Source organism: Homarus americanus, unplaced genomic scaffold (assembly GCF_018991925.1).
Source record: "Homarus americanus isolate GMGI-L3 unplaced genomic scaffold, GMGI_Hamer_2.0 scaffold16022, whole genome shotgun sequence".
Taxonomy (NCBI): Eukaryota; Metazoa; Arthropoda; class Malacostraca; order Decapoda; family Nephropidae; genus Homarus; species Homarus americanus.
In genome coordinates this window covers 360,958-385,385 of record NW_024752245.1, presented here as the reverse complement: position 1 = coordinate 385,385, position 24,428 = coordinate 360,958, and the positions used below count along the sequence as shown (strand labels likewise).

Below are 24,428 nucleotides of genomic sequence, written 5' to 3'. Positions count from 1 at the left end.
GTATCGTCCACACACGGGATCATTTATCTGTATAGAAATAAATCAGAGTCTGGATGAAAACCGAGTAAATGGGAGTAAAACGGAAACATGCCTCTGCCAACTTCACAATGTCAACTAAGGTAACGATGCGCATACTACCCTGTGGCACCCCAGCCTAACATTTCAGACCAGATAAAATGTTCCCCATCCTACAGTGAAAATCGCGCTCACCAAAAACCAATTTTTATTGAATGAGTCATCCTGCCACGTAACGCAGACTCGTGGAGAATCTTAGGATGCCTCGCCTCCTCACGGTATCATACGCCTTCTTAAACTCGGAAAAAAACCTGGTTACATTGTGCCGTTTGGAGGCAAAGTCCGAACAACTCGACGACTCTAGTGTACCAGTGTTTGAATGCATCCCACAAGCTCCATGCACTAAACCACCCCTACCGTGACCTCTATTATCGAGCAGCTTACACAGGATGAAGTTAAACCTATGGAACAATAATTCAGCTCCTCAGAGATTAGTTCACTGATTAAGGAAACGAGCTCTTGAGTATCATCAGAAATATGGTGGATCATCACCTATGGAAGATCGTCTGGACCAAGTGATGTGTCGCCGAATCTAAAACACCTTTGAACTCCTACATGGTAAAGGAAAGGGAGGAGTGAAGACATCAAGTGTTAGGTTAAATTAAAGAAGTTTTCATGTTTAGTTAAAGGGTTAGATTAATGTTAAATAAGGTAAAGTATTTTTAGGTTAAATAGAGAGAGGTAGGTTAAGTTAAAATAGATTTGGTTGAGTAAGGTTAATTTAGGTTAAGTAAGGTTACGTTAGACTAAGTTAGGTTGAAAGGTTAGGTTAAGTTGATCAAGTTAGGTTAAAACTGCTGAAACGACCTGAAAACCTAACAAATATACCGGGTACTGAAGTGAATGATACCGGGTACTGAAGTGAATGATACCGGGTACTGAAGTGAATGATACCGGGTACTGAAGTGAATGATACCGGGTACTGAAGTGAATGATACCGGGTACTGAAGTGAATGATACCGGGTACTGAAGTGAATGATACCGGGTACTGAAGTGAATGATACCGGGTACTGAAGTTAAAGGTGCCGCAATGATGCTGACACCCTAAGCTGCTGACGCCAAAAGCTACTTACGGGTCTTAACAGCAGAAATATACTGACACTATATGATGCTGACAACTTATACCACTTCTGATGACAACACTTTTATTAATGATGGTGAACGCAGTATTATCCTAACAGAGGCTGACACCACTAATGAGACTACCGCTGAGGGCACTTCTAACAACATCAAAGATCAAGTGTCAGCGCTAATTACCTGTGATGGTGCTCTGGCCTACCTGTCCAATTAAGACCCTTGTTTTATAGGTACTTTACATCACCAACAAGTACTTTCAAGACACTTCCCGTTCCCATGAGTAGTTTCAAGACACTTCCCGTTCCCATGAGTAGTTTCAAGACACTTCCCGTTCCCATGAGTAGTTTCAAGACACTTCCCGTTCCCATGAGTAGTTTCAAGACACTTCCCGTTCCCATGAGTAGTTTCAAGACACTTCCCGTTCCCATGAGTAGTTTCAAGACACTTCCCGTATCCTCACAAGTATTTTCCAGGCACTTCTGTTCTGCTAGCGACCATTTTCAAGAACTTTAAGTCTTGTAAAGATTCTTCCCTCCTCCCATAGGTTACTTTCTCGGTACTTCCCGCCTCACGCAAATACTTCCCATATACCGCAAGCCCAGCCAGCTTGTGGAATGGTGTCTAATGTATACTGTTCACCCTCACTACCCCCTTCAAGCAGTCAAGCCAATGGAACCCAGATTAATTTGATTTTACTTCGTCACTTTCTTCATACAATAAGAAAGTGCCATCTGTTATGTACTACTTTAATGCATCACAATAGTACCTAAATCAACACAGACAGTGACCTGACCTGACCTAACCTAACCTAACCTCACCCTAATCCCTGAGGACCTTCGGCAATCAGTCTGGAATCTGAATCAGCTTCCTCCAGCTACCTGAGTGATCTCCCCACCATACCTAGTAATTAGTGACCCAATACACCTGGATGTTACGCATTCTTAAAGGGCTGGATGACCCTCCTTCTCTCTCTCTCTCTCTGTCTGTTTGTCTGTCAGTCTCTCCTCTACTTCCTCTCACTATCTCTCCCCACTCTGTCTCTCTAACTATCTCTCATTTTATCTCCTCTACTTCCTCTCACTATCTCTCCCCACTCTGTCTCTCTAACCATCTCTCATTTTATCTCATCTACTTCCTCTCACTATCTCTCCCCACTCTGTCTCTCTAACTATCTCTCATTTTATCTCCTCTACTTCCTCTCACTTTCTCTCCCCACTCTGTCTCTCTAACCATCTCTCATTTTATCTCCTCTACTTCCTCTCACTATCTCTCCCCACTCTGTCTCTCTAAACATCTCTCATTTTATCTCCTCTACTCCCTCTCACTATCTCTCCCCACTCTGTCTCTCTAACCATCTCTCATTTTATCTCCTCTACTTCCTCTCACTATCTCTCCCCACTCTGTCTCTCTAACCATCTCTCATTTTATCTCTTCTACTTCCTCTCACTTTCTCTGCCCACTCTGTCTCTCGTTCATACCTTGTAAACAAACCACATCCCTCTTAAGCTCAGGTCAAACTAGGGTTACATACTGTATTTTATAAGTTACATACAAAATACATAATACTTTCCTCCACATGCTTATACAATTTACTATATATACAGTATGTTGTCGACGTTGTAAGGACCGAGTATATCTTTCAATAATGTTAATATTTACAAACTAACATTCTCGTTGTATATGTTAATTAGGTAGTTCAGTTGTGTGTAAAGGTGGGGGGGGAGGCATACCTTTGTTAACGGGATTTGCATAAAGCTTAAACACCTACGATTAATATTTTATGAGTAAAGAAATTTGTTATGTTCGTATTAAAAGAAAATTATGTTATGTTATGTTATGTTAGGTTAGGTTAGGTTAGGTTAGGTTAGGTTAGGTTAGGCTAGTATTGCACCAATTAATTCTCTCTCGTGTTGTAACCTACACTTAGGCTCTCAAAACACCTGTTCATTCACCAAAAAATCATAATTAACTAAATATAATCAGTTAATTACAGGTAAATATTTAATTAACTAAACACAAACAGCTTACTACAATTAAATCCTTAATTAATTAAATATAACCAGCTTATAAGAGGTACATCCTTGTCATATCACAGGTAAAACGATAATTACTAGGCAGATAGAAATTACGACAGGTAAGTGCTTATCGCCTCACAGGTAACCAAGATAACAAAAGCTTATTAAAAAAAAAAGGTAAAGGTAGATTATTCTTATTTTCTCTAACATCGTAGTTGGATTTATCGATTTATTTATATATTCTATTTATTCATTAGTTTAGTCTCTATTTAGTTATCTCTCTTCTCATCTATTGATCTATTGTTTAAAGGACACGAGATGGTGTTAGAGAGAGAGAGAGAGAGAGAGAGAGAGAGAGAGAGAGAGAGAGAGAGAGAGAGAGAGAGCATTTTGATGTCCACGGATACATAAAAGTCAGCCTCATCCTTACTGCACAGTCCCATTCTAACCCGGACAGATGAAAGCCTGGTGTATTAACTCTCTCTTCTTAAACAAAATATGAACAATTCACCTGCACATGAAAAACCTAACTCTTAACATTATATAATTTACAAGATCTTAATAATAGCTTCTGTAGGACCAATACACACACACACACACACACACACACACACACACACACACACACACACACACACACACACACACACACACACACACACACACACACACACACACACACACACACAGCGAAACCTCCATATAGCGGACTTCTGTTTCCATATAATCCGTTAAATAGGGGAATTTCATATCTTATAGAACCCTCGATATAATGGACTTTTATATATATAGTTCGTTAGATGTGGTAATTTATTCAAGATAGCCAGATAAGAGGGATTATGCCTTTATTCAAATGTAACTTAATTCGATGATGTATTCTAAAACTCAGGTGAACCAGGTGTACTAATTAGTTTATATACGTCAGTCCCTAAAAAGTTTTCTGGATTACAGGTTTAGTCATATTTCACTTAATAGAATTTCACAAGAATTCTAAAACTAAAACTCATTATGGTATTTCATTTTTAAAAATATTAATTAAGCAGGTGAAAGGTAAGACTCACCTTATACTCACGATTAATTCAAGCCTAGATCAGAGTTTTGTTACAGAGTTTGTTGGTGAAGTTCAAAGACAGCTTGTTGGTTGAGAAGCTTAAAGACAGCTTGTTGGTTGAGAAGCTTAAAGACAGCTTGTTGGTTGAGAAGCTTAAAGACAGCTTGTTGGTTGAGAAGCTTAAAGACAGCTTGTTGGTTGAGAAGCTTAAAGACAGCTTGTTGGTTATGAAACTTAAATTAATTCGGCGTTTAATCTACTGTTACTATAGTGCTCAGAGTGCCAACAGCAAGAAGCTTACCGCCCACAGCTGCCTCTCTCGTAAGACTAACATTAACGCGTGTGTACCGAGGTGAGGAGGTGTGGTGTTGGGTCTCGTGGCTTAACTAATGGAACGAATCATTGTATTACTTAGATATTGGTCTGGAATGTGGACAGTGTCTTTGCCAGTTGAGGACAGTGTCTTTACTAGCTGAGAAGGACAGTGTCTTTACTAGCTGAGGACAGTGTCTTTACTAGCTGAGTGTTCTCATTAGGACAGGCCCTTATGTTTTATTTATCAACCTGAGGACTAACACGACACTGTCCACCATCACTGAACAACAACAACAACAACAACAACAACAACAACAACTGGAATGTCTCATCATTTTTCAATCACCGTTTGTAATTCTCTTCCAAAATCTCAATAAAGTCTTGTGTGTCTTTTGTAGTTTAATATTTTTGATGTATTTTTCTCATTGAACTTATACAAGAGGTCCCTAAAACACACACACACACACACAAACACACACACACACACACACACACACACACACACACACACACACACACACACACACAAAATATTCAAAGTCAGATTTGTATTAATAAAAATGGAAAGTGAACTATATTAACTGAGGTACTTTTCGTTGTAATATTACCAAAGAGAGAAAAAGAGGGAATTGAATCTTCTTCCCACCATACGTAGCCAGTGATGTAACTCCTGGGAAACCATTTTTTTCTGGGGGCGGGGGATTGGTCTTAGGAACCCTCAGTTAGGACCCACTTCCTATAATGCTGGAGGGTGGACTGGTGCTGACAAACATCATTACGTCACTATACGAGGAAGAGTTACTAACGTTTTTATTGTCCTGAAAATCAATTCGTGGGAGTCGATCCTTGCCACGCCTAGACCACACACACACACACACACACACACGCCACGCCATTCTATCTAGACTCTGTGTGTGAAGGCGACCTGTGTAATGGTCAGCATGCTCGCCTTGCAATCGAGCGGACCCGGGTTCGATCCCCGGGGAGGGTGAAACTATGGGTAAGTTTCTTTACGCCATTTCCCTGTCTACCCAGCAATAACTGAGGACCTGGATGTTAATCGTTAGCAAGTGGAGTTGGCGAGTTGTCCGGTATTCTTGGACTATTCCTTGACACTGGGTCATATAGCTCGTTAACGTAGGGTGTGGTTGTTGTGTTGGCGACAGCTTCTACACCTTAAACAAATTCACGCCTAGGTGGCCCTTGGGCCGGCCATCCTCGTTACACGATGCGCAACCATTATTATTATTATTATTATTATTATTATTATTATTATTATTATTATTATTATTATTATTATTATTATTATTATTATTATTATTATTATTATTATTATTATTAGTGTGTGTGTGTGTGTGTGTGAGGGTCTGGCCGTGGCAAGGATCGACCCCCACGAATTGATTTTCAGGATAACAAACGTAACCCCTTGAGTACAGCTTAAACCCTGAGTACGATGACGTAATCTTTTAAATTCCTTGTCTACAACCTTTTCATACGATGACATTTCTTAGGGTACGATGTCATTTTAGTAAACGAGTTAAGTAATTATACTCAAGATGCTAAGTCGCTAATGGTGTTATAATGTTATTAATGCGCTCCAACAAGTAAGGTCATCAAGCGTGTAATAAGGTTCGTAATTATATTATTCCAACAATATATAAGAATTATGAGAGACTGAAACTTTCTGCTTGCTCTCATCGTACACAGGAAGTTGAAATATCGTACTCAAGATGACAATGTACTCAAGATGATAATGTACTCAAGACGTCAATGTACTTAAAATGTAAATGCACTCAAGATGTTAATGTACTCAAGTTATTAATGTACTCAAGCTGTCAATGTACTCAAGATGTTAAGTACGGATTACAGGTCTTTCCAACAGTGGCTTTCAAGGTAATCCAAAATGCTCCCTTGTACTATATAACAGTGAGCATGACTCCCCCTTCCCCCCATGTACGTCTGTCCGTATGCTCACATGTGTCTGGCTTGGTTAAAACTCACACCCAGGATTACCTCCGCCCCCCCCCCAGGTGAGGTCCCCCAGGTAGGTAGAGGCAGGGCAGCTCGCGTGACGTCCTCGTGATTGTTGCTCGGTATTCGGTACCTTTGCGTGGAGGAAGGAGGTGAGGTGAGGGATGGAGGTAGGTGAGGGATGGAGGTAGGTGGGGGTAGGTGAGGGATGGAGGAAGGAAGGAAGGGGGGGGGGAGAGGGAGGGAAGGAGGGAGGGGTGTTCTGGTTGACTCACTCATCGTCTGGTCGCTCGATATGACCAACACACTGACTCTTGCTGCTGCTGTTGGCTTTTCACTTAAACGCTTTTATGATAATGGCAGACAGGCGAGGTGAGGTGGGGCAGAGTGGGGTAGGGTGGGATGAGGTGGAGCAGGAGACGAGTGTGATGAGGTGAAGCAGGAGACGAGTGTGATGAGGTGGAGCAGGAGACGAGTGTGATGAGGTGAAGCAGGAGACGAGTGTGATGAGGTGGAGCAGGAGACGAGTGTGGTGAGGTTGGGCAGAGTGAGGCAGGAGAATCGTTCTATTATTTAGGACTATCATGTCTCTATACACGTTCAATGAGGCAATCCCCCGGAGGACAGGGGAGTGAGGTAGACAGTGAAGGAGACAGTGAGGGAGACAATAAGAAAGACAGTGAAGGAGACAGTGAAGGAGACAGTGAGGGAGACAATAAGAAAGACAGTGAAGGAGACAGTGAGGGAGACAGTGAGGAAGACAGCCTGACATGTTCGATAAGGGAACACAGGAATGTACTATACCCAGAACACGATTGGTTTGTGTTGACTTATAATGAGACAATAAAATTGGTTGTGGGTTCATAGGGTCTCCACACACACACACACACACCTCTTGAAAACACGCCTTAAAATACCCTGTCAAACTGCTCCCTTCAACGCTAATCTTCCTGAAACATGACAACAGGAGAGAGAGAGAGAGAGAGAGAGAGAGAGAGAGAGAGAGAGAGAGAGAGAGAGAGAGAGATGGAAGGGCTGGAAGCAAAGGGGGAGGGGGAAGCTCCGGAGGGTAAAGGGAAGGGGGAGGGAGGAAAGGGAGAGAAGAAAGGGGGGAGATGGGGGTAAATGAGGGGGGGAGGTAGCCTGGGGGACGGTCAATGCCGGCAGTAGTAAGTAGATGTGTGTCCAGGGAGGCAGTGAAGACCAGCCCAGGTGTTACGACCGTGCTGTGTTACTATCGTACTGTGTTACGACCATACCGTGTTAATACTTGTACTGTGTTACGACCATACCGTGTTAATACTGTGTTACGACCATACCGTGTTAATACTGTGTTACGACCATACCGTGTTAATACTGTGTTACGACCATACTGTGTTACTGTGTTAATACAAATACTACTTAAGTGATATTACCAGAATAGGTATAAGATATTGCAGCAGTGTGTGTGTGTGTGTGTGTATATATGTGTGTGTGTGTGTGTGTGTGTGTGTGTGTGTGTGTTTATGTGTCTGTACGTCTGTGTTATGTACGTAATTAAGAGTGGCATTATTACAACCTATGTGTTATTAATAAGTGTTAGTTGGTGGTCTTATTGCAATAGTTCTCACTAATAAGCCATTCACATCGTAATTATCAATCAGATACTCCATTAATTACTACGTTTTATGTCACATTCAGACAGACGTGACGTTATTACAAAGAAAATATGTAATTACTACCATTACAGTGAGTGAGATTATTACAGTAATTTTTGTAATGTAGTTTTTGAAAATTATTCTCACATAATGATAATGTATTTCTGTACTGTTACAACGTGTGTGGTGACTGTAGTGTTATGGCTGCTGTATCTTGGTGACTGTAGTAGATAGATAAAGTCCTGAGCTGTAACAAAAGCCTTCACTGTTTGTTACCGCCGCGGCACCTTTAATGCTTCACTCGTTAATTAGCTTAATGAAATATTGAGAAATTCATCAGTGGGTCACCAGCAGCCTCCTCCCCTGGCGAGTGTGACGCACTGTGTGGTTCAGTGACGGACTGTGTGGTTCTGTGACGGACTGTGTGGTTCTGTGACGGACTGTGTGGTTCTGTGACGCACTGTGTGGTTCTGTGACGGACTGTGTGGTTCTGTGACGCACTGTGTGGTTCTGTGACGGACTGTGTGGTTCTGTGACGCACTGTGTGGTTCTGTGACGCACTGTGTGGTTCAGTGACGGACTGTGTGGTTCAGTGACGGACTGTGTGGTTCTGTGACGGACTGTGTGGTTCTGTGACGGACTGTGTGGTTCTGTGACGGACTGTGTGGTTCTGTGACGCACTGTGTGGTTCTTGTGGCGTTTATAGGAATTGTTTTTTCCCAGTACAGTCACCCCCCCCCCATATAATAACGATAGCGGTTGACCCTCGTATAACGAGGATGGCCGGCCCAAGGGCCACCTAGGCGTGAATTTGTTTGAGGTGTAGAAGCTGTCGCCAACACAACAACCACACCCTGAGTTAACAAGGTGCATGACCCAATGTCAAGGAATAGTCCGAGAAGACCGGACAACTCTCCAACTGCAGTGGCTACCCATTACCCTGGAATACGATCCGCAAATCGATTAACTTCCAGGTCCCCAATTACTGCTGGGTAGACAGAGGCAAATGGCGTCAAGAAACTTGCTCATAGTTTCATCTTGCCCGGGGATCGAACCCGGGTCCGCTCGATTGCGAGGCGAGCATGCTGACCATTACACCGCAGGTCGCCACACACACACACACGGTATTCGGTTCACAGATATGAAACAACTACAGACTTACGTTCACTCAGTCATCTGGAGGTCGGTAGGGGGTAGGGGAGGAGGGATGACCGCCCGCCCTAAAGGATTTCGTTTCCTAATCCCAGGAACGTGAGGATATAATGCGGCTTACTTAACAAGGGGGGCTCAAGAACGCCTCAGCCACACTTTGTTTACCTTCTGAGACAGCCAGTGTTGGAGAAATACCACGGACAGGATTTTGGGAGAGCTATTTATTTATTTATTTATTATATTTATTTATTTAGTTTATTGAGGAGCCAAACTTATCCTAGCCAAATCCGATGTAATGAAATTCAGAACAGTTTTAGTTATGTATTAGAGTTAGCTGGATAATAAATAAGGATAATTGCCTAGAAAACCTAACCTAACCTAACCTTGTTTAGCCTAGCCTAACCTAATCTATCCAACCTACTTTAAATACACTTATTTTTTGTCCAGGGAAATTTTGTCCAGTATTATCCAGGGGTAACTTGTCCCGATTTAGTCTTATTTTCAGGATATGTCTTTTATTCTGGATGGGGTCTGTCTATCTCCCTATCTGTTTGGCTTATTGTCTGTCTATACATCTTTCTCTATGTCTGTCTGTTTGTCTCTATTAAATGAGGATGAAAGGATATCTGGTGAGCTAACAAGGGCCTTTGACAACTTCCTCGCTCTGGGCTACGTCAATGTGTATGTGTGTGAGACGAGAATGAGGCCACGGTTCGACAATGGCCCCACAGAATGATTTGGACTTCACATGATATTCCAACAACATCCTGATAGGGCACATCGCTGTAGCAACCGGGAGATGGGGGGGATCAAACGCCGTCTCTGTTAACTTTCCAAACCCATGATTGTATTAGTTCTGACGCACGGATTCATTCGGCAGAGAAGCGAGCTATGGAGAGATAACTGGATAGATAGATAGAAAGATAGGTAGATAGATGGATAGAGATAACTATCACCAATACTAACTTTTAATATCAACATCAGATCAAGATGTCGGCCACCACCAGCAGCCTCACCATCTCAGCAGCTGGTCCTGCCCTGCCCTCCTGGGTGTTGGAGGAGAAGGAGGCCGCCAGGATCGCCCACCGTCGCCGCCTGCTAGAGGAAAGGGCCGTCAGGATTCACCAGCCCAGGATCACCTCCATAGCGGTGAGTCAGCTGTTCGGTGTTGGTAGATTTTTAGATTTTTATTTTAGATTGCCCACGAGGGGGCTAGTTTATTGGGCACCCCCTTACATCCTGTGTAAGGTGTAGCGCAGAAGCGTTTACAGCGCCCATCTGGGAAGCATGCGGAGTTCATGCTTCCCTTTATGACTCATGTATTAAGGGTGAAAAAGTCTGAAGGATTGTAAAGTACCGAATTACGAACACGACCTGTCCTGACCTGACCCGACCTGACCTGACCTGATCTGACCCGACCTGACCTGACCTAACTTGAATGCTTCATATGATCATCTTCCTTCAAGTCACATCAACAGTAATCATAACAGTACTAGGTCAGTAAATGTTACTTGACTGTAGAAAATGTTTATACAATGTCCTAGAACGTTTATGTTTACAGTTTCCCTCGGTGTGTGTTTACAATGTACGCTGTTTGTGTTTGTAATATCACTTTGTGTGTGTGTGTGTGTGTGTGTGTGTGTGTTATACAGAGCCCCTTGATGTTCGTGTTTACAATAACCCTTGATTGAGTTTTGAAGTTCGTGCTGATATAAATATTCTGGGAATTTAAACACAAGGACTCTGTAAACACAAACATCAAGGGACCCCGTGTAAACAAAGGAACTCGTATAAGCAAGGGACCCCGTATAAACAAGCACTAAGATAATCTATAAACACAATAGCCTCAGCTGTCGGATTTATTACATACCAAAGGCGGATAATAAACACGACCTCGTATCTCTCCTCGGAAGGTTGCCAGGTAAGGATCAATCAACGTATATTGCTTCCCTCCCGTCAAGGCTCATTTGTGTTAATATCAGACCTAATTAACCTGGTAATTCACGCTCGATTATTTTCACCGTGCATACCTGTTGTTGTTGTTGTTGTTGTTGCTGTTGTTGTTGTCGTTTATTATTTATATTTTTATTTTTATTTTTTTAATAATATTTACTCTCAGGAATATTTGTAAGCACTGGTACGTTGGTCTGGTTTTGTAAGATTTAAACCAGTTATTTAAACTCTTTGAGGATGAGAGGATTAAAACATCGTCTTCAAGGGTTAAGTCACCATACTTAGTGGATTAAACCATCAAAAACCACAGAGAAAAATAATTCACTCTATATATCATATCAACAAAAAACAAATTAAAAAATAATAATTCAGTAGCTTTTGGTGAACATTCTTCTATGTAATTTTCTCTAAAAGACAACAACAAATCTTATATATGTACACAGCAAAGTCCCAATGTTATGATGTATGGGATATAGTATAATTACTTCCTTCCTTTACACCTGTAGGAGATCTGAACGAGTGGTTATTATTTTCGTAGATCCAGTCAGGTTGTTCTTTTCCCAGGAGAGACAAAACCCTCGCGATGTTCCTTCTGAAGTTTTAATGAGTGGGGGGAGGGGGGGGAGTCTGGTTTTTTCCTAGGATGTACAATATAATCACTATCTATCTATCTATCTGAGTTAACAAAGTACACGGCTCCTTTAATAGCAGTCAGGAGGCAAAAAATCACCTTTGGGGTTTTAACTAGTTACACTCCTTTAACACACACACACACACTCACTGCCACATTACTATCAACACTGGAAGAACTTCACCACCAAGAACACTCGACAACCATACTCAACCACAAGTTAATACTCCACCCTACAAGTGTATCTCTGCACCAACCAACCTGACTTTATTACGAGGCACCATAAGAAAAGAAAGGAACACAAGAATTACAATAATACTCTTTAGTTATATTGAATAGAAAAAAACGAGACTCGAAGAAAAATAATTATGGCTCAAGTATCTCATTAGACGTTTTATATAGAGGGGAAGGGTGGAGGGGGAGGGGGGGGAGTGTAAGGGGGAAGGGTGGGAAGGGGGTGGGAAGGGGGTATAATATTACATAACAGAACTCATATTATAAGTCGAGTGATATTAAAAAAAAATACATGCTTCAGGATACGAGTGGTTGTCTGTTTCTGGAGAGACTGGTGAGTAGGTTCTAGGTAAGAGACTGGTTCATTGGTTCTAGGTAAGAGACTGGTTCATTGGTTCTAGGTAAGAGACTGGTTCATTGGTTCTAGGTAGGAGACTGATTCATTGGTTCTAGGTAAGAGACTGGTTCATTGGTTCTAGGTAAGAGACTGGTTCATTGGTTCTAGGTAAGAGACTGGTTCATTGGTTCTAGGTAAGAGACTGGTTCATTGGTTCTAGGTAAGAGACTGGTTCATTGGTTCTAGGTAAGAGACTGGTTCATTGGTTCTAGGTAAGAGACTGGTTCATTGGTTCTAGGTAAGAGACTGGTTCATTGGTTCTAGATAAGAGACTGGTTCATTGGTTCTAGGTAGGAGGCTGGTTCATTGGTTCTAGGTAGGAGACTGGTTCATTGGTTCTAGGTAAGAGACTGGTTCATTGGTTCTAGGTAAGAGACTGGTTCATTGGTTCTAGGTAAGAGACTGGTTCATTGGTTCTAGGTAAGAGACTGGTTCATTGGTTCATTTATTCGAGGTTCTAAAACGTAAGAGAGAGAGAGAGAGAGAGAAATCGAATCAAAACAAAGCATAGGAGACCAAAACAACAACAACAAGAAAACAACAAAAACAACAACAGCTAAGCCAATTATGACGAAAACAACATCACAACAACAACAAAACAACAACAACAACAACAAAACAACGACAACCACTCACAGGGCCTGGGTAAAATAAATAATTCACTGAGGCGTCTAGTATACCATTAAGACAAAGACAGACAATATCAACCTCTACTCAAGGGAGAGGCGAGGTATAAGAAATATATCCTGACGTGATATTAAGTTTAATTATGAGTTTGTTTGTATTATTTTTATTATTGTTTGTTGTGTAAGACGAAGTAACGTGAGAGGGGAGAGAGGGGAGAGGTAGAGGGGATAGGGAGGGAGAGGGATTCCAAAATGTTTATAAGAGGAGGGAAGGTATATAAGTGTTGGTAGAGGCCTAATGTAGGACTAGATACTATTAATGCTACAGATCTGCCACCATAACACACACACACACACACACACACATACACACACGCAATTTCAGAGGTGGGAGGAAGGATTCTGATCTTTGGGTTAAATACATATGTACATAGGTTAGGTTAGGTTAGGTTAGGTCCTTCAGATGATATTCTAAGACAGTGTCATTGGTTATGTTTGTCTATGGTCTAACTCCTATCTCCTGTTCTCTTCATCTTGCCCTTTTTCCTGTTCTTTTTCTCTTCTCTCCCTTTTATCAATACCCTGTTCTCTCTCTCTTGCCCCCTCCTTTCCTCTTCCTCTTGCCCAATCCCCTGTTCTCTCTCTCTTGTTCCCCTTCCTTTCCTCTCCCTCTTGACCTCCTTCTGCTCTCCCCTCCCTACTAAATATTATATGGTAAGGTTCTTCCCCCTCGCTGGTGGATTACAGGGACGTTAACGAAGTAAGTTCGAATCTTTCTCTAATATTGACGACATCAGGTTAAGGATTTTTCTCTCTTGCTTCAACAAACAGTACATCAGGTTGTGTCTCGTCTTACATCTTCAAGATTATGTGGAAAGTTTGGTGACAAGAAATACCATGAATCGTAGTTTGTGTCTTGAGTGAGATATTCAAGATACGAACATTTCAGAATTCACCATTGCGTCGTAACTTGAGTGAATTAGTGTTACGCATCGATACGTGATATATGCTGATTGGCTTACCAGGTGTGACATGATCAGAGAAGTGCATCATTCACACCTCTACATTGTGTGTGTGTGTGTTGCAGGGTGACGTAGCAACACCGTGGCAGATGTAAACAATGAGTTGTGTTGCAGGTGGACGTGGCATCATTGTCGCAACAGGTGGAAGAACGCCGGCGTCAGGAGGAGGACGCCAGGCGCACCCAGCAAGAGTTTGAACGTCTGGCAGCCACGCAGGACAGAGCCGCACTTCTCCTACAGCACCAGGAAAACAAGGTTGGTAGTTTTTTTTTGTTTAATTAGCGCTGTCTACACTCTACTGGTTCCTTTCTTTCTGTCTGTTATTGTATCTCAGGACACAATAACGCCCGGCACAGGAGTGTTGTTGTGGTCATCAAAGCTACAAACTTCAGGTAGTCAACAGACTTTATTTCCTCAGTGTCTATATAATTGTGTAAATTTGCTCCACGCTCCAGGTTGTATGAGTTAGGTCCCAACCCTTAAAACAGTCACCAAAACGTATAACAGCTTCATCATGGAATAACATCGCTTACAGTTTCTCAAGACAACCAGTGTCAAAAAAACAGTCAAATCCACCAGTAACATCCTGTGCCACGACTTAGCTGCTGGTGAAGTCTTCTAGTGTCTGGTGCCATATTAGTACACAAAGTCAAACAAGAGATAGCCAAGCCAGGACAACAACCTTTCCGGCTCTACTATCCCAATGACTATCAGCGTCTCAGAGCTCTACCAGCTACTGACGTTCCAACCCTCTTCATCAACTCTTTCACTCATCCCTCTATTCTTCTTCCTCTCACTCCCCCAACTTCTCTCCTTTCCACCCCCTTATTCTTTTTCGTTCCCACTCCCCCTAATCTTCTCCCCCTACTCTCCCTTATCTCCCAGGATGCAGGTTGTCATGGTAACTGCTCTAATCCACTCCCTACATAAAAGACTCCCACCTAGTACCTCCCACCTAGTACCTCCATCTAGGGAAGGGAGGGAAGGGAGGGTGATGGAGGGAAGGGAGGGTGATGATGGAGGGAAGGGAGGGTGATGGAGGGAAGGGAGGGTGATGGAGGGAAGGGAGGGTGATGGAGGGAAGGGAGGGTGATGGAGGGAAGGGAGGATGATGGAGGGAAAAGGAGGATGATGGAGGAGGAAGGGAGGATGATGGAGGAAGGGAGGGAAGGGAGGGTGATGGAGGGAAGGGAGGGTGATGGAGGGAAGGGAGGGTGATGGAGGGAAGGGAGGATGATGGAGGGAAGTGAGGATGATGGAGGGAAGGCAGCGTAATGGATTATTAATTAATTTTAATGCTGCCATTTACAGTGGGTAGTTTATTGTGCACCCCATACTCATCCTGTGAGCGGTAGCGCAAAAGGATTACAGAGTAGAGTTCACAAAGGGTCAGTATAACTAACCCCAGTGGTCAGGATGTTATGGCATTGAATGTTACAAAGACTTTCATATACATTCATAGTTTAGTTCTTTACATAGAAGGTAGCTTATTCGTAACTACGTGGCGTACAGCAGTGTGAGGCAATATGTCTGGCCGCACACTTTGTTATTGAGAGAGAGAGAACTAGCTTGATTTACATTGATATATAATTTACTTTACAAGGAATTAATAATAAAAAAATGTCGACATCGTTATTTTTTTTATGTTTGAGTGTAAGGTGTGAAGGGTGAGGTGTAAGGGTGAGGTGTAAGGGTGAGGTGTGAAGGGTGAGGTGTAAGGGTGAGGTGTAAGGGTGAGGTGTAAGGGTGAAGTGTAAGGGTGAGGTGTAAGGGTGAAGTGTAAGGGTGAGGTGTAAGGATGAAGTGTAAGGGTGAAGTGTAAGGGTGAGGTGTGAAGGGTGAGGTGTAAGGGTGATGAGGTGGGATGAAGTGTGAAGGGGTGAGGTGTAGGGTGGGGTGTGGGGTGGGGTGTGGGGTGAGGTGGGGTGGGGTGTGGGGCGGGGTGTGGGGTGAGGTGTGGGGTGGGGTGTGGGTGGTGTGGGGTGAGGTGTGGGGTGAGGTGTGGGGTGAGGTGTAAGGGGCGAGGTGTGGGGTGAGGTGCAGGGTGGGTGTATGGGTGAGGTGTGGGGTGAGGGTGTGGGATGGAAGTGTGAGGGTGAGGTGTGGGGTGAGGTGTGGTGAGGTGTATGGGTGAGGTGTAAGGGTGAGGTGTGGGGTGAGGTGTAAGGGTGAGGTGTGGGGTGAGGCAAGGGTGAGGTGTAAGGGTGAGGTGTGGGGTGGGGTGTGGGATGGGGTGTGGGGTGAGGTGTGGGGTGGGAGGTGTAAGGTGGGGGTGTAAGGGTGGGGTGTGGGGTGAGGTGTGAAGGGTGAGGTGTGGGGTGAGGTGTGGGGTGGGGTGTGGGTGAGGGTGTGGGGTGAGGTGTGGGGTGAGGTGGGGTGGGGTGTGGGGTGTGGAGGTGTAAAGGGGCGAGGTGTAAGGGTGAGGAGGTGTAAGGGGCGAGGTGTAAGGGTGAGGTGTAAGGATGAGGTGTAAGGGGCGAGGTGTAAGGGTGAAGTGTAAGGGTGAGGTGTAAAGGTGAGGTGTAAAGGGGTGAGGTGTAAAGGACCACCCAGACTTAGTTATCGCCAGACGAACGTGAACATCAACCACTTAATAACGATATGAGTCTGATATCCAGTTTAACGCCAGACGAAGAATTTGTGTTCGCCAGGCTCGTGAGGGTCGTCGGCAAGAGCTAGTGCAGTACTGGCGTGAAGAGCAACGACCAGAGAGACGCAGGGAGTACGACCTTAACTCTCACGACCACCTCACCTCCACCCTGTACCAGCTGAGGTGAGTGTATCCTGTTAATTGTGCCAGCTGAGGTGAGTGTATCCTGTTAATTGTACCAGCTGAGGTGAGTGTATCCTGTTAATTGTAACCAGCTGAGGTGAGTGTATCCTGTTAATTGTGCCAGCTGAGGTGAGTGTATCCTGTTAATTGTAACCAGCTGAGGTGAGTGTATCCTGTTAATTGTATCCTGTTAATTAACTTAGCAGCTGAGGTGGAAGTGTGTCACATTAATTATGACAGCTGAGGTGAGTGTATGTGGTAATTGTAACCAGCCCCAAAGTGTGAGTGTATCCTGTGTGTACCTTCAGTGAGTGTATCCTGTTAGTGTAACCAGCTGAGAGTGAGTGTATCCTGAGCCAATTGTGCCAGCTGGTGAGTGTATCCTGTTAGTGCAACCAGCTGAGGTAGAGTGTATCCTGTTAATTGTGCCAGCTGAGATAGTGTATCTCATTAATTGCCAGCTGAGTGAAGTGTATCCTGTAGTGTACCAGCCTGAGGTGAGTGTATCCTGTTAGTGTACCAGCTGGGGTGAGTGTATCCTGTTAGTGTACCAGCTGAGGTGAGTGTATCCTGTTAATTGTGCCAGCTGAGGTAGAGTGTATCCTGTTAATTGTAGCAACAGCTGAGTGAGTGTATCATGTAAATTAGCACCAACTGAGGTGAGTGTCCTGTTAATTGTACCAGCTGGTGGGTGTGTCCTGACTAGTGTAACCCAGCTGAGGTGAGTATATCCTGTTAATTGTACCAGCTGAGATGAGTGTGTCCTGTTAATTGTACCAGCTGAGGTGAGTGTATCCTGTTAATTGTAACCAGCTGAGGTGAGTGTATCCTGTTAATTGTACCAGCTGAGGTGAGTGTATCCTGTTAATTGTACCAGCTGAGGTGAGTGTATCTATTAGTGTACCAGCTGAGTGAGTGTATCCTGTTTAATTGAAAGCTGCCAGCTGAGGTGAGTGTATCCTGTTAATTGTACTTAGCTGAGGTGAGTGTATCCTGTTAATTGTGCCAGCTGGGGTGAGTGTGTCCTGTTAATTGTAACCAGCTGGGGTGGGGTGTGTCATGTTAATTGCTGCCAGCTGAGGTGAGTGTATCCTGTTAATTGTGCCAGCTGAAGGTGAGTGTATCCTGTTAATTGCTTGCCAGCTGAGGTGAGTGTGTATCCTGTGGTGTACCAGCTGAGGTGAGTGTATCCTGTTAATTGTAACCAGCTGAGGTGGTGTCCTGTGGTGTACCCAGCTGAGATGGAGTGTGTCACATATTGGTGTACCAGCTGGGAGTGAGGTGTATCCTGTTAATTGTAACCAGCTGAGGTGGAGTGTATCCTGTTGGTGTACTTAGCTGAGATGAGTGTGTATCCTGTTAATTGTACCAGCTGGGGTAGGTGTATCCTGTGGTGTACCAGCTGAGGTGAGTGTATCCTGTTAATTGTACCAGCTGAGGTGAGTGTATCCTGTTAATTGTACCAGCTGAGGTGAGTGTATCCTGTTAATTGTACCAGCTGAGGTGAGTGTATCCTGTTAATTGTAACCAGCTAGACGACCAGAAAATGAACTCATGTTACAGGCTAGGTTAGGTTAGGTTCAGTGAGAAAAATTAAAAGTAAAAATTGCAAAAAAAAAACCTATGTAGATCGTGTGACTAAAAAATACAAGAAAAATTTGTTTGTTTTTAAAATTACGACAAAAATCACCATAAGTAAATGCCTTTTATTTTAGTTAATATAAACAAATTATTGGATGAGGCATAATTTTTTTTTACATTCGCTTTAACAAATTAATTCAGCTTGTATAAATCCCATGTATAAATATAATACATTTGATATATTGGTGTTGGTTTAATAGTAATTTACATATATAAATCATTTACCCCTAATAGCAGATTTTTTGGCCGATTTTAGTTGTGTCACCGATTTATATTTTTAACCCAATCGATATAAAATTTGTCTCTACAGTAAACCCTCTCTGTACCGGACAATATACGAGAAGTTAGTCCGTTAGATTGAAGTCCGTTAAATATGAAATCTGACGGACTATATGTAAGAGATTAGTCCGGTGAATCAAAGTCCGTTAAGAAGTTTCACTGTATATTAAATTTTTCCAAGGTAGAAACGTTTAACGCCCTAACCTAAGCTAACCTAAACTAACCTTACCTAACCTTACCTAACCTAACCTAACCTAACCAAACTCTAACCTAGCCCAAATGACCTCCGGCAGGTTTGACGGGGAGGACTTGGGTTTTGGTGAACGTGTGAAACAGCAGCAGGAACAGACGAAGGCGTGGCTCTGGCAGCAGCAGGAGGACCAACGCCAACGTCTTCTGCAGGAGAAAGAGAGGGAGAGGTAGGTGTTTGTGTTACTGGCCAAGGTGTGTGTGTGAGAGACAGAGAGATAGACAGTCAGACAGAGGTACTACCTGGCCAAGATTTGAGAGAGAGAGAGAGAGAGAGAGAGAGAGCGAGAAGTGCCTTTATTATATGACAGAACTGTAAAGACACCTGTTAACCTATCATACCATAACCACCATCATCCACAGGTGTATAGGCGGCGTGTATGTATGTATGTCTGGTGTGTGTGTGTGTGTGTGTCTGGTGTATGTCTGGTGTGTGTGTGTGTGTGTGTGTGTCGTAAACCCTCGTCGGTGATGGATATAAAAGCTCACCCCAGAAGGACCAAGATATTATTATCGAGGGTAATCTTCTTCTCCATAATAACAACTTTCTCTCTCAAGTATCATGCAATCTCCCCCCCTCAGCGAGCCAGATCCAATCCAAGCACCTGGCTCAGGAAAGATTGGGCTTGTCACATCATTGGGAGTTGTTATATAATCCACCTATAGTCGTCAGCTGATATAGTGGGAATTGAGTCATTGATCGATACGTATCTTCCTATAATGAGGTCAAAGGTCATATAGGGAGTGTTAGAACCAGTTATTTATATATGTACATACCAGTTAATAATGTCGAGTTTTATCATCTATAGAACAACCAGTCAGTTATTCATATCTCTCTCTCTCTCTCTCTCTCTCTCTCTCTCTCCATGTATAGACGGTACTGTAGCGTGACTAAACGAACCATCTTTACTCTTGAGACAGGCAGACAGACTTGAGCTGATGTATAAGTGAAGTAGTACTTGACCTGCCAGAGAAACAGAAGCCTTAAGATAGTATCTACCTGAAGAAGGAGAGGACCTACCTGGAGAAGGAGAGGACCTACCTGAAGAAGGAGAGGACCTACCTGAAGATGGCGAGGACCTACCTGGAGAAGGAGAGGAACACTGTTATCACCAATCTCAATCTCCCGGACCCTTATTTAGTTTTACCTGGAGATTAACTCCTCCAGGTGTTGATTAGTTCATCTCGTAATTAAACTAATTAAACATCCTTCCGTTACCTGGGGAATGGAGAAGGGGTTAGCTTAGGTCAGGTTAGGTTAGATTAGGTTAAAACACAATAGGTTAGGTTAGTGGTTCTTCCCATTACTTATTGGTTCTTCCTGTTAATGAATGCCCCCCCCCCCCCTTGGTCGGCCAGGATGGAGCAGCTGGAGGTGGCGGAGGTGGACGAGAGGGCGAGGAAACTGACCGAGGCCGAAGAGCTGTGCCGACGGGCCGAGCAGCTGGCCATCGACCAATACAACCAGACTCTGGTAGGTACTCTCGGCTCTCTGTCATAACCTAACCTAACCTAACCTAACCTAACCTAACCTAAACTAACCTATCCTGACTAAGTCTAGCCGAATTTAACAGCGTCTATCTCAAATTAACCTAACCTATCCTAACCTGTCTCACCTAAACTTAGTCCAACCGAAGCTAAACTAACCTAGTCTAACCTAACCTAACGTAAACATTAGTACTGGGACATATTAAAACTTGTCTCTGCAGTCTTCAATAAACTCACCAGTACAGTACAGTGTCACGTTAATCTTCTACCGCCTGCGTGGGAACAGACTCGAGAGCGTGAAAGTGCCAAGGCTGCCGAACGCCAGGCGGACCTGAAGGCCGAGGAGCAGGAGCTGAGGAATGCCATCCTTGGCACCTTCCTGACGGAGGACCCAAGGATGGCCCGCAGCGCCCTCGGCCCCCACCGAGTGATCACCGACAGGTAGGATCACCCCACACACCTTCTGCCTCCCCCACAGGTAGGTCACGTCTCCTTCAGATCTACCTCTCCCTAGGCCACCCCTCTCCCAAGCCACCCTCTCATCTGCCAAGCCACCCCCCTCATCTGCCAAGCCACCCCCACCTCTCAAACCCCACCCCACCCCACGCCACCCCTAGATCACCCACCGCCCAAATTCTGGATAAGCTTTCCTGCAATCTACCAACATCTCTCTCCTCTCCCTGTCTGTCTGTCCGTCTCCTCTCCCTGTCTGTCTGTCCGTCTCCTCTCCCTGTCTGTCTGTCCGTCTGTCTGTCTATCTTTTTGCTTCTCTCTCTAACTCAACTGCCTAATGTAACAAGAGTTTTATAAAGAATTTAACACCGATTTGAATAATTTGACGAATTAGACTGAGTCATCAACTTGTCAAAAAAATATAATATAAAAGTTTATTAAATTTACATACAGCCAAAGTTTAGTTGATTATGAGATATCTAAATTGACTTCACAACGTAAGAAAAAGACTTAAATTGGTTTGGATGATTCGTATGGATTTTTATTACAGGTGGAAAGGTATGACCCCGGAGCAAAGGCGAGAGATAGAGGAGACGCGTGTTCAACAAGTAGCTGAGAGGAAGGTTAGAATTATTGTTGTTATTATTATTAGTTTTATTTCTGTCATTGATTAAGAATATTACAGGTAAAAATACAGGTACAGGTATATTATACGTAATCTCTTGAGTATAATATATGGATGTATGATGACTTAACCCCTTGAGTATGATAACTTAACACCTGGAGTATGATAACTTAACACCTGGAGTATGATAACTTAACACCTGGAGTATGATAACTTAACACCTGGAGTATGATAACTTAACACCTGGAGGATGATAAGTTAACACCTGGAGTATGATAAGTTAACACCTGGAGTATGATGAATGAACTCTTTGAATACGATGAAATATTTGCCTGACTAATATATATGACAGGTTCAAGAGGTTATGTCATCATACTCAAGGGGATAGGTCATTATACCCCAGGTGTTAAGTTATTATACTCAAGAGATTAAGTCATCATACTCCTGGTGTAAAGTTATCATACTCAAAAGATTAAGTCATCATGTACAAGGGGTTGAATTCGTCAGGTTAATAAGGACTTACCTGACACGCGTAGCATTAATTAAAAAATCCTTTCACCTTCATTTACACTTGAAAGCACAAATACATATAGCCGTTATTCCTAGTTTTTACAGAGTTCATTAAAATTTAATATTTTACCTGGAGGCAATTTTGTTTTTCTTGTTATCACGAGTAGGTAACACTTCTACCACCCCTTACTGACAAACTGATTATCGTTTTCCAAGGAGTGTTTTTTTTAACCTGACTCATTCTATTAATTGTTACTTTATATTTTATCATGTTAATATCCCATCACCTCCCCACCGCCCTGATTTTGCATTTGTTTATCATTTCTCATTTGTTTACACAGTGAACTACAAGAGGTGAGGTGGTAGGTAGTTAAGGTGTATAAGTTGACTATGGTCTAAGTTGATTATTATTATTATTATTATTAAAGTGAAGCGCCCTTGTGTTGACAGCGTCGGGAGGAGAAGGAGCAGCGGGAGGCTCGGTCGTGGGAAGACTTGGCAACTCGGGCAGATCGAGCTGCCCTTCTGCTGGCCCACCACGAAGACCTTCATACTAGGTAAGATAAGGCCATGGTGACCCTTCAGTGATAAGACTCATGGTGATAGATAACCTAACCTAACCCACGATGCTACTCCAGGTTTGTATTAGTTGTCGTGACTAAAATATAAAGGAGAGAGAGAGAGAGAGAGAGAGAGAGAGAGAGGCCAACCCGAGTATATGTGACCTCCCTCTGAGCTCAGTAACAATCAATTTCAGTGCTGCAGGACGACCCAGTATTGTCAACAACCTGTATGTGTGACCTTGACCTCCCCGGAAGCCTACAGTAATAATAAGAATACATAAAACATATTCATCTATCAGTTAGGTCAGGTAAGGTGGATGTTGGGTGGAAAAGCAATTACAAATATTCACTGAGGTCCTCTAACGTTACACAGGAACCGGGAGGCGACGCTGACGGCGACCAACACCCGCCTGGCGGAGGAACAGCGGCAGGAGCGTCTACGACTCGACACTCTGATGACCACCAACGTCCCCACTCAGGAATACTACAGCCAGTTCGGTGTCTACCCTCGCTAGTGACCCACCCGGCAAAAACCACACTAATGCAGGAATGACCAGCACTGATTGGTCAATTCTCATCATGATATAGGGGCGGTATGGATACAGCACACCGAAGAACTAACCTAACCTAACCTAACCAAAAGTACATTCTCTTGGTTTTTTGTCATACACTATCATATAAGACAAATTACTCAATAAATATTATATAAAATAGTTATTTCGTTTTACAATTACTTTCATTTCTTTAAAAAAATAATGAACATTTGATAAGCAAAGGTTCAAAGTGATTCGTTAAATGTTTTCCTTTTGGTATATTATTGTGTATGGCATAGCCGACTCCTGTGTGTGTGTGTGTGTACTCAGCAGGGGGCAGGGGGAGGCATTGTTCATAACACGCACCACAGAGGGAGCTGCCATGATATAAACATCACCTGACAATCATCCAGCGGTAACAGAATGATATGAATATTCATTTATTTCACCTTCGTTGACGAGCTGTTAGGTGGCTCGAGAGGCCGATAATAGGATGAATCATTAATACACGCGTCCAGAGGGTCATTAACAAGTAAAGAGAACTGGTGGGTTTAGGAGCGTCAACTGAGGTGAAGTCTGGAAGGAACTTTTATACCTATACACAGCGAGGCCAACAGGTGTGTTTGAGACCACAGAAACAAAAACAATTAATTAAACTCACCGCATATAAACACCTCACATTGTTCTCTACCTGTCTAGAGTGTGTGTGTGTGTGTATTCACCAGTAGAGCCACAAAATTAGGGAATGTATAAAAATAACCCTTACGAGGAACATAATGAATGGTGCACCTGTCGTATGAACATTATACAGGGGGAAAGGGAAGTCATTTTCCCAGTTCCAGGTTGATAGGTGTTGATAATGACCTCTGACCTGATCGATATATTAATGCGGATTAAATCGATAGTGATAATCATTTACATCTTTATTATGTTAACAGAAAAATCGGTAGAGATGTGTAGTGAATGCAAGAGAGAGAGAGAGAGAGAGAGAGAGAGAGAGAGAGAGAGAGAGAGAGAGAGAGGCTTGTTACTGTCCGTCCATTTGCTTGAGTACTTCGTCAGGTTCAGCAAGGCGGTATAGTGTAGTAGGTGTTGAGGCTGGCTGCTGCTGACGTTAACGTGTACACCCAAGACCAGACCAGCTGACCACACTTGATG

At 43.3% G+C, this 24,428-nt stretch overlaps 1 protein-coding gene across 1 annotated transcript; it reads left to right on the top strand.

Annotated features, from left to right (window-relative positions):
- The first annotated feature begins 7,677 nt into the window (after positions 1 to 7,677).
- On the top strand, positions 7,678 to 23,413 carry LOC121855015 (RIB43A-like with coiled-coils protein 2). Its single transcript, XM_042349851.1, has 10 exons — positions 7,678 to 7,716; positions 10,278 to 10,442; positions 14,271 to 14,411; positions 16,808 to 16,929; positions 19,143 to 19,268; positions 20,458 to 20,572; positions 20,873 to 21,027; positions 21,590 to 21,662; positions 22,625 to 22,731; positions 23,111 to 23,413. The coding sequence occupies exons 2-10, from the start codon at positions 10,284 to 10,286 to the stop codon at positions 23,250 to 23,252; spliced, it is 1,140 nt and encodes a 379-aa protein (XP_042205785.1). The 5' UTR covers positions 7,678 to 7,716; positions 10,278 to 10,283; the 3' UTR covers positions 23,253 to 23,413.
- The last annotated feature ends 1,015 nt before the right edge of the window (positions 23,414 to 24,428 follow it).